This window comes from Leptinotarsa decemlineata, unplaced genomic scaffold, assembly GCF_025532065.1.
Source record: "Leptinotarsa decemlineata unplaced genomic scaffold, Ldec_3_MD MMD2_tig00000008_RagTag_RagTag, whole genome shotgun sequence".
NCBI lineage: Eukaryota > Metazoa > Arthropoda > Insecta > Coleoptera > Chrysomelidae > Leptinotarsa > Leptinotarsa decemlineata.
In genome coordinates, this window is record NW_027412537.1 from 11,401,299 (window position 1) to 11,412,268 (window position 10,970).

At 36.8% G+C, this 10,970-nt stretch overlaps 1 protein-coding gene across 1 annotated transcript; it reads left to right on the forward strand.

The window, feature by feature from the left end:
• The first annotated feature begins 3,759 nt into the window (after positions 1-3,759).
• Positions 3,760-5,055, forward strand: LOC141480713 (uncharacterized). Its single transcript, XM_074171060.1, has 2 exons — positions 3,760-4,106; positions 4,170-5,055. The coding sequence occupies exon 2, from the start codon at positions 4,171-4,173 to the stop codon at positions 4,873-4,875; it is 705 nt and encodes a 234-aa protein (XP_074027161.1). The 5' UTR covers positions 3,760-4,106; position 4,170; the 3' UTR covers positions 4,876-5,055.
• The last annotated feature ends 5,915 nt before the right edge of the window (positions 5,056-10,970 follow it).

A 10,970-nucleotide genomic window follows, 5' to 3' on the forward strand; every position in this document is an offset into this window, starting at 1 on the left:
TGAACAATTACTATTACGTCATAAGATAAATGATTGTAATCACTTGAGTACTACAACACCATCAACCAATTTCAAAGTCAATAAATATGGGAAAACGGTACCTGAAAATATACTAACTTTTGAAAACTTTGAGAAACAAATGAAGGTACCATTTGTAGTGTATGCCGATTTTGAATCAGTACTGAAGCCGATTCAAACCACTAAACCAAATCCTGAATACTCGTATTCGATCAAGACATTCAAACATGAGCCTTATTCATTTGCTTATTTGATTAAATGTTCATACAATGATGATTTATCAAAATTTGTTTCGTATAGGGGTGTGGATGCAGCCCAGAAATTCGTTAGCAAAATCGAAGATGATTTGAAAAATATTTATGAAAATCATCTCAGGTTTCCTATTCCTATGGATGTACAAACTCCTGAGGAAGAGGAACAGTTTGCTTCTGCCACAAATTGTGGCATTTGTTCCAAACAATTTAATGATGGCGAAGTCAAAGTGAGGGATCATTGTCACCTCACAGGAAAAAAAAGGTCCCCTGCTGCTCATTCATCTTGTAATTTGAATTTTAAATTGCCAAATTTCATTACTATAATTTTTCACAATCTCAGTGGATATGATTGTCATTTATTCATAAAGGAATTGTATAAAAACAAAGATAAAGTGGATGTCATCCCACAAACTAATGAGAAATATATATCTTTCACAAAACATCTCTTTACACACTCCTATACGGATAAAGATGGTAGGGTGAAGAAGAATTATTTGAAAATGAGATTCATTGATAGTTTCAGATTCATGCCTAGTTCTTTGGAGAATTTAGGTGCAAATTTAACATCTGATCAGTGTATCGAGATGCGCAAACATTTCCCACAAATTGAAAATTTCAATTTGATGAGAAAGAAAGGTGTATTTCCCTATAGTTTTGTTGATGACATCGAAAAACTGAATCATCCAAGACTTCCAACCAAAAATCAATTTTATGATAAACTCAATTGTGAACATGTATCAGATAATGATTATGGGAGAGCTCAACTTGTTTGGAATTTATTCGAATGTCAGGATTTGGGTGAATACTCTGATTTATATTTAAAGTCAGATGTGTTACTATTATGTGACATTTTTGAAAACTTTAGAAATATATCTGTTGATAAATATAAATTGGATCCGGCACAATACTTCACTGCACCCGGATTATCGTGGGATGCCATGTTGAAATATACTAATATTGAATTGGAATTACTAACTGATATTGATATGGTTCACTTCTTTCAAAAAGGTATTCGTGGTGGAATAAGTCAATGTAGTGAAAGGAAACATAAAGCAAACAATAAATTTTTACCGGATTATAATCCAAATGAACCATCTTCATTCATTTCATATTTGGATGCAACAAATCTATATGGTCACAGCATGTCGCAACCATTACCAACAGGTGAATTTTCATGGTTAGCACCTCATGAAATTCTCAATCTTGATATAATGAATGTGGATATTGATAGTCCTTATGGATATGTATTGGAAGTGGATATACATTATCCCCAAGAACTTCATGATAAACATTCCGATTTACCATTCTTAGTTGAACGTTTGATACCTCCATATGCAAAATCGAAAGTTCCCAAATTAATTCCAAATTTAAACGACAAAAGAAAATATATTGTTCACTATAGAAACTTACAGCAAGCTGTCAATCATGGTTTGATAGTGATGAACACACATAGAGTATTGAGGTTTAAGCAATCATGTTGGATGAAGCCTTATATAGATTTGAATACTGAAATGCGTAATAGGTCTAATAACAAATCTGAAAAAGATTTCTACAAACTAATGAATAATGCAGTCTATGGAAAAACAATGGAAAACGTAGACAATAGAATTGATGTTAGACTCATTACACATTGGGAAAATATAAAAAGAACTATAGGTGCTAGTTGTCTCATATCTCGACCAAATTTTAAAAAATGCTCTATTTTTACAGAAAATTTTGTTGCCATTCAATTGGCTAGAGTAAAAGTTCATTATGATAAACCACTATATTTAGGATTTTCCATTCTAGAATTATCTAAAACAGTTATGTATGATTTTTTCTATGGATGTATCAAACAACAGTTTGGAGAAGATGCGTCCTTACTCTACACTGATACCGACTCCCTTATTCTCAAAGTAAATACAGACAATTTCTATGAATTTATCAAAAATAATATAAATAAGTTCGATACATCTAATTATAAAATAGGAAACCAATTCAATATTCCAGTGACAAAGTCAGTTCTGGGTAATTTCAAAGATGAATTCCCAAATGATCCAATAATCAGCTTTTACGGTACAGGTGCTAAAGCGTATTACGTGAAATCTGTTGATGGTGAACTGAAGAAGGCCAAAGGTGTGAAACGATCTGTTATAAAGAATGAATTGACATGTGAAGACTATGAAAAAATCATTGAAGAGGGAGGTATGATATTCAGGAAGATGAACTCGTTCAGAAGCGTATTGCATGATATTTACACTGAATTGAAAAATAAAGTCGCTTTATCGTATCATGACGACAAGAGATTCATCATTCCGAATACCACTCGAACTCTTCCATGGGGTCATAGCGATATAGAATTTTATCGAAATGATCCTAATGATAACATTCGTTGGGTGTCTGAAATCGTTCATTCTTTTTCTCAAGAGAGCGCCTTAGACCAACTAATCAATTTGTTGACTGTAGAGATGAATAATTGAATTATAATTCGAAGTATTATTGCTTATTCCTTCAAACCGGAACATTCTTATTTGTGATTATTTGTGATTATTGTATTATGTATTGTATATGTATCACTTTTACCAAGTTACTTAGATGAATAAAAAATGATAAAAATATTATTTGTTTCATTTCTATTTTCCTAACCAATTACTGTAAAGTATATAACATAATGTAAATGAAAGAAATATCAGTTTGAAAAGAATCATCGTAGAGTGCACAATGTCTAAAACAATCGATAAGTTTGGTAGAAAAAGAAAATTGGGTGGTAATGTCATTCGAGGTCCTCCCGGGATTGGTTTTAAATTAACAAAAGATGGTCATTATGACATGCAAAGAAAAATATTGAAAAATATAAGCGAACCAATTGACAAGAGTGATTGTGTAACTGTATCATATCTTGAGGGGGAAATTAACGGAACAAAGGAGGTTATACTTCTAGCCCTACAAGCTGCAATACAATCCACAATAGGTAATATTGCTCGCGATGCCCGTCAAGCATTTGACGATAAAATTGCAGAGGCTCGGATAACTTTCACTCGTAAATTTGACAAACTTACAAATGATGTGGACATAAAAATGTCTGACATAACAGCGTCTACAAATAAAAAATTTGATGCTATGTCAAACATAACAGGGACTACAATGAAAAAGTATGATGTACTAGAAGAGAGAGTTGAAGTTTTGGAGAAAAGCCATAAAGTCAGGCCATCAGGTGGACTGGGATATCCAGGACTGGACATTGATCCAAATGTTAGAATAATAGAACCAAAACCAAAACCAACAGATGACGTATTAATTGAACCAACATGGTGAATTTACTCCCGCGTTAGGTTAGATTAGATTAATACATACTGTAGGTTAGGGTCATAGGTGTTAGGTTAGGTTAGGTTTCACGGCGCGCGAAGCGCGCGGGTGGGGGTGGGGGGCGGCGGGGCCGCGCGTAGCGCGGCCCCGCCGCCCCCCACCCCCACCCCCCCCTCCTCCCCCCGGGGTGGTGGGTGGGGGGCCACCGCGCCGGCGCGCGAAGCGCGCCGGCGCGGTGGCCCCATTACGCTCGCGCCGGCGCGCGAAGCGCGCCGGCGCGAGCGTAGCGAATTGGGGCGTAAGCCGCGCGGAGCGCGGCCCGCTTTCTTCCCACCATTGCTCACCCCGCCCACTTCCTACCATTTCTCGCCCCACCATATTCCAACCATTGCGCATGCACGCCCCCACCACATTCCCTCCACTCCCAATGATGTTGATACCCCGAGGAGCACGTTCTTCTACATTCAGTACGACAACTCCAGTCATCCAGAGCAGTCCAGCCATACTCAACTAGAAGCAGTGTACTATACGACGAGGAGCTAAGTTTGAGTAAGTTAACAATGTACTTTAATTTTTTACATCTACTAACTTTGTATTATTTTACATTTTCAGAATGGCATCCAACACTCAGGAATTAAATAACGCTGTGGCATCCATCATGCCTATGACAGAGCAGGAGAAGGCATCCACTTCACGAGTTAGGTGCAGATCCACCAGCCCTGACTTATTCGAGGAGGAGGAGGAAGTCAGGCCTGTAAAGAAGGTTTGCCAACGACCTGCAGCGAAGGTTGGTCCTATTTCTAAGTACCGAGCTACTTGCAATAGGACTAATCCTTATGCAGGTAGTTGGTCGACCGCTCCAAACAGCTTAAGGCCCTCCACACCACCCGCAGCAGTAGTGGAACAACCTAGGGCGCCTTCTCCGGAGGAGCCACCAGTTGTATTGTCCCCATCGGAGGAGGCTCCCATCGTATTCACTCCGTCGGTGGTGCCGCTTTCGCCGATGCTGGCAACACCGGTGACGAATCCTGAAGTGTTAGTGCCACAAGTGCGACAGCCTATCGGAGAGGTTAGTGAAATGTTGGACAGTTTTCTACAGAGATGTAAGGAAGCAGAACATGCTTCTCGAGCTAGTGAGGCCGCGTTGGTTAAAAGGAAGCGCGAAATGGCTGAAATTGTTAACCGACGGAGGGAAGCAGAAAAAGTAATAGCCGAACTAGATCGGAAGTATGCATCTCTGGAGAAAAAGTGTGAAGCAGATACCTCTTCGATAGAGACTTATAAAAAGTTAGTGACTTTTATAAAAACTTTCCCATAGATTAAGTGTAAGTGTAGTAAGATTAGTTTTAGGTTAGTTAGGAATATTTAATTAAGATAGTTTTAAGTTTATGTTTGTAATTTTAGGAAATAAAAATAAAATAAAAAAAAAAGAAGTGAAATTAAGGGTGTACATTGTTTTGGTTTGGTACACATTGAACAATGCGATGGTTGGAGCATTTTTCTTCACTTCGTCTCATTATTATTTTCTTTTTTTATTTCAATTACAAGTTCTTCTATGCAAATACCTCACATCAATTTTTGTGTTCTCTAATCTATTGTAAATAATCTCTTGGGAAGAAAATATGTTTCATAATGAAATCAATAAGTATATTTCATATAATTCATATAGTAGTTTCAATTTTCTCTTTCATGGAATATAGCTCATGTCATTTTTGAAATTCATTCCCACTTAATCCCCTCTCCTCCCCACTCCTCCCCCACTCCCTTTCAAAAGTATAAAAGTAGGAATTATCTGTTGGAATATTCAGTTGATCAGCCACCTTCAACATGGAACCTGATTCAACTACTGAGCCGTACAGTGACCCAGCGCATCAACATCCTTACTGGGCTTCTATCCATGAAGGTTTCGTTACCTCCACGACTGCACCTCACTCGATGAATTATGATGACATAATTTATGATGATCGGATACAAGTGCTTCACGTTACTGGAACCGATCAAGCGGACCTGTCTGATGGGGATTATCCAGATCCCTATGATTGGCGGAATGATTACGAATGGGATACACAGTCCGGAAACACAGACGACGACGACAGCGATGACGATGATGACGGTGACGCTGACAATGAGTCCGATGATAGTCCTCCACCATCCCCTATCCTGATTGATGAAGTCCTGAATTCAGACGATGATATGTAATCGTTTCCTCATTTCTCCCATCCTTTCTATTCCTTTCCTTTCCTTCCACGGAGTACACACTTTTTGGTTGGTGTACACGAGGCACTGCGAGGTTGGGGCAGTGTCTTTTTCCCTCTCCCTTATTAGTTTTTTTTTATAATAATCACTCAGAGTTTCTAATAATAATAATCACTTAGAATTTCAAGAAAATTGTCATTCTTATTGCTTTCGAATTTCAAACACTGAATTGTTCTACATTTACACTTCACCCCCTCCTTTTTTTTCCAATATAAATAAAGCATCAATCCCAGTTCTATATCATTCTTCCACAATGTCGAGTGCTGATTCCACCACCGAACCGATGAGTGTACCAGAGTGTTCTATGACGAGTACAGGCCCCATCCAGGTACATGGAATAGATTCAACGTTCGATCATTTCAGTACAAATTTTGCACAAATGCTGCAACGTATCTATGATCTACCTGATGATTTCCCGGCACGTATGGAAGAAGGTATGCAAGAGGAAGTAGAGGCAGAGTTAGAGATGGATGTCAATGAGTTAGACGATCTAGAGGATAACGAGCTAGATAATTATGCTAATGATGATGCCATTAGTATATCGTCTGATTCAGATGATTATGAGGATGACATCATCAGTATATCATCAGATACAGATGATGATACAATCATCATTGTTTCTGATGATGATGAGGAGCGTTAGTCCATACCATTGCATGGATTAATAAAAAAAACAGCCCTTTTCAGGGCTACAATTGAAGACTGAAACAATAAAAAAATAGCTCTTTTCAGAGCTATCATTATACTTTCAAACAGAAACAGGTTCATACCATTGTTAACATTATAGTCTCAAACAAACTGTATGTATGTAAAAGTATTCATCATTATATGAATACAATGATTGACAAAATGCCAACTTCAACTTTCATTTAAAGTAGTACTCATCATATGCATAGATATTCAATGACTATCAAATTCCAAATATCGACTTTTCAGTCAAAGTAATAATTTATTTGTCATATAATGTATAGATATTCAAAGACTAACAAATTACTTAGACTTTTATTAGTCAAAGTATTCATTTGTCATATAATCTATGAATACTAATACAACTAACTACTGTTTGTGTGAATAATGTAGCCCTGAAAAGGGCTGTTGTTTTTTTGACCAGTAGGTCCACGGTTATTGTGCCACAGGTTGGACATTATTACATATAATACATGTAGATACTCGGGTGAAGTTTGTTAGTGGCCTCTCGCAAGCTTCACACCAATTCTGTCCCATTTCCATAATTGAGACAGTGTTGTGGGTGTTGACATGGGCATACCACCCTCCATTATTGTTTCTATGCGAATAAAACCGAAAGCAGCACCAACATAGTTTTTTGTTCTCTCCATCTATTGTGCTGATCAATACGTATGCATCCATTGCACAATACAAATCCAAGGGATCTTCCAGTGTCTCACTGACATTGAGCGTTCGCATACCGATCCTCAAAGCACCATCGCCTTCAGTTGTGTCAGCTTCTATCCCTTCATCATCTCCTTCTTCATCCATGACCCTCTCAAACTCCATCACGTCATCATCTTCGTCGCTTTGGTTGGCCTCGTTTTCAACTTCGTCTATCTCATCTTCATCGACTCCAACATCTTCTGCTTCAACTATCACTTCCTCTAGCGGAACATTGACATCCTCATCATCTGATTCGTCTATCCAATTGTTTTCATCAACAGCAGATATTCTATTTAATGCAGCATTTATTTTTGCAGAATTCATCTTGTTGTTGTTTGCTCACAGTTGTAGAGAGTGAATGAATGAACTCTAGGTTTGCAAGTCGACTTATATAGGAGGTGATGCGACTCCCACTTGACTCGTTTAGAGTGGAATAGTAGGAGAAGTTATCCCACTATACTTTCACATGATGTTGATTTGTATAAATAGAGATCGTAGGTGTAGGAGAGAGCATTCAGAGTTTCTGTAAGTCATCTCTTAATATTTCTAATCGAATTAGTAAAATGCCGTTTCCAAAAGAGTGGAATGAAAAACCAAAAGTGTGTGTCTACCCAATGATGATTGCAGGGGCTATTGTGTGCTACTTTTGTCAAATAAGTAGACCTAAGGATTCAATCAATCCATGTACTGGTATGTGTAGTGATTGCGTGTTGCGGATTCAACTATCGCCTCCTTCTCATCCACCGAAGCGAACAAAATCGGATTATCGTCAACAACAGTTACAGTGTCTGAAGTGTTCCGAACCTATAATATTTAACAATATAGGTATCTGTAGAAATATTTGCGGTACCTGTGCTGCCGTTCCAACTCCACTGCAACGTTGTTTGCGTTGTGATACATATTCCATGAATTGTTGGAATCATGTATGCAATGCATGTAGAAGTACTTGGGATCTGTGTGAGAAGGTTGGTCAACTCTACCCCAATAGGAGAATCCATTTTTTTCAATGTTGGTGTTTGACGCACGAGCAACAACTATTGAGGAATAGAGTCAAAGAACGTTCCACATCCACAGAGACATATTAACATTTTTCATTTTATATTTTTTATTATCGTTATTGTCCTCTATTATTAATAAATATATATATATATATATATTTTTGAATTTATTTGTATTATTTTTTAACATTTAAAAATACATGCATGCAACACAAAGTTTTCCTCTTAAATGACAAAGATTGTTACATGCGTGAATAGTTCAGTGAGAGAGCGCATGTGCCAGTTGATGAAAGAGCGCATGCGCTAGTTTATTTTCTTCTATAAATGGTGAGGTCTCAGTAACATCATCACCTTTCCTATCCACATTCTATTGCTATCACATATCATTCCTCAGACCTTAATAATCATGAGCTCTATGCCGCTATTGATTGCTGAAGATGGTTCACCACTTGTTGATATCGATCAGACTGATTTTGAAAATATTCCAGTATTACATTTATCGAGTCAAGATTCGATAAATGATTTTGATATTAACGACTTCGTTAACTTTGCAGATGTGCCAGAACCAAATGAGCAAATTATTATTGAAAATCCGATCGTTTCGCAATTATCATCACTCAAACACTCTTCATCTACCCTTCCTCTTGGTGTTGATAAGAAATCTAGAACAATCAAGAGGAAGGTTACTAAGGCATCTTCATCGATTGTCACTGACTTTAAAGAAAAGAAAGAATCCAAAAGTGTTGTGCGACAGAAAAAACCCGCAACGAAAAGTGACAGATCGAAGAGGAAGCCAAAAGGTACTCCTAAAGAAATGAAGAGTGATTTGAAAGCTGAACCGCTATCTTCTTTCAGTCCCCTCCATCGGTTTGGGGAAATGAAAAGGAAAGCAAAATACCGTCTTGTAAAGGCACAGATGACTATTGCTGAACTTGAAAAGAGTGAGCGAGCTATTAATGCTAATAATGAAACTCTTGAAGCATTAGATGCCAAGATTGCATTAGCGAAGGTTGAATTGGCTAGAATGTCTAAAGATGCTGATGAACTCCGTTCAAAAATAGGTAAAGATAAGCAATTCCATCAACGTTCGAGAATGCAAGCTCAGGCTGAGCTTGAGGAGTCGACTAAGCTTTATGAGACGGCATTATCAGTGAGAGATAATTGGCAAAAAGAGTTGGATACTGCATTTCAAAGTGACGGCGATTAGTTTTGGGAATGATAATGTGTTTTCAATATCGTGAGTTGAAAAATATAAGCGGGAATGGAGTATACAATTAATTTGGTTTGGTATACACAGAACATTGCGAATGGCTGGGGCAATGTTTACCGCTGCAATATTTTTCAATTCACATACTTATAATTGAAATGAAAACAATAATGAACTTTAATATTACTTTATTCATAAAAGTCACTATTAGATACATTTAAACCATATTTGATTCATCAATCCAAGAATTTTGTTCGCTAGGAAGACCTAACCACTTTACATATACTTTATTTTTTCTTCTCTTCAACACCTTCTCAATCAGATATACGTCAGGATTCTCGGTTCGTAATAACTCTTCTTCGTAAAAACATCCTCTAATCGGCTGTTCATTCATATCTTCAAGATTATAAGTCGTTGGGATGGTTTTATTAATTTTAACAATCTTGAATAGCTCCGTGGTAAAATTCGCAGTGTAAGACTTTTCAAAAATATTTTTGTATTTACTTATACGTACAATATCATTCAATTGGAATTTGGGTTTACTTTGTCTTCCTCCAATTCCATTGATACCCTTGAATTTCAATTTTGTTGTTGAATCAACATTGATGGGTGCCATACCTATTGTACGATGAACTTTATTATTATATCTACTAGTTATAATTGGAAGAATATCAAGCCATTTGTGGTGACCTCTCATCGAAAATTCCTTGTAGAGCCATGCCTTTATTGTACGAATCACTCTTTCTGCTATAGCTGCCTTCTTTGTGCTGAATGTTGAATAATGATTGATATTATATTCTCGCATGAGAGATGAGAAGCTTCTATTAAAAAATTCTTTCCCTTGATCGCTTTGTATATGTTTAGGGGAAAATTTGGCTTTCTTCAGTACATATTTCATTGCATTAGTTATTGTACTACCTGTTTTATCTTTAACTGGCACAGTCCATAGATATTTTGAGTAACAATCAATTACTATAAGTATATATCGGTATCCTTCATTACTTTTTGCATAAGGTTGTAGTTCAGCTAGATCTATTTGCCATAGATCTGCAAAACCTTTGATGGTGGTTATTCTTCTACGAAAATTACGTCTTGCAGGTCTATGTAATTCATTAACAACTTGTCGTTTGATATCACTTACTTCATTAGTCATTCTATTTCAATATGATTAAAGAGAAAAAAAGTGATAATGTTACTGCATTGAATGATGATGTGACAGTGATCATTACTTGTGGATATATATTAATATATTATACCTTCTTCACGTAATTCTTCAATTATTGAAATTATTTCATTATCATGTCCGGTATGTCCAGCTGACTTTGATGCTACCAATAGTCGTAGGCGAGCAACTAACTCTTTCGGTGAATTCCAGTACACATAATTCGCAGGTTTAGAATTATATGTTTTCTCCATTTTCACTCGTTTGAGTGCTCCACCAATTTTACTTCTACTCCTAATTGGATATTGTCGTGAGTCTAATAGTGGTTTGATGACTTCACGAAATTTTTTAGAATTTGTATTTTTAAAACCATTCTTCAGATGATATTGTTTATATGG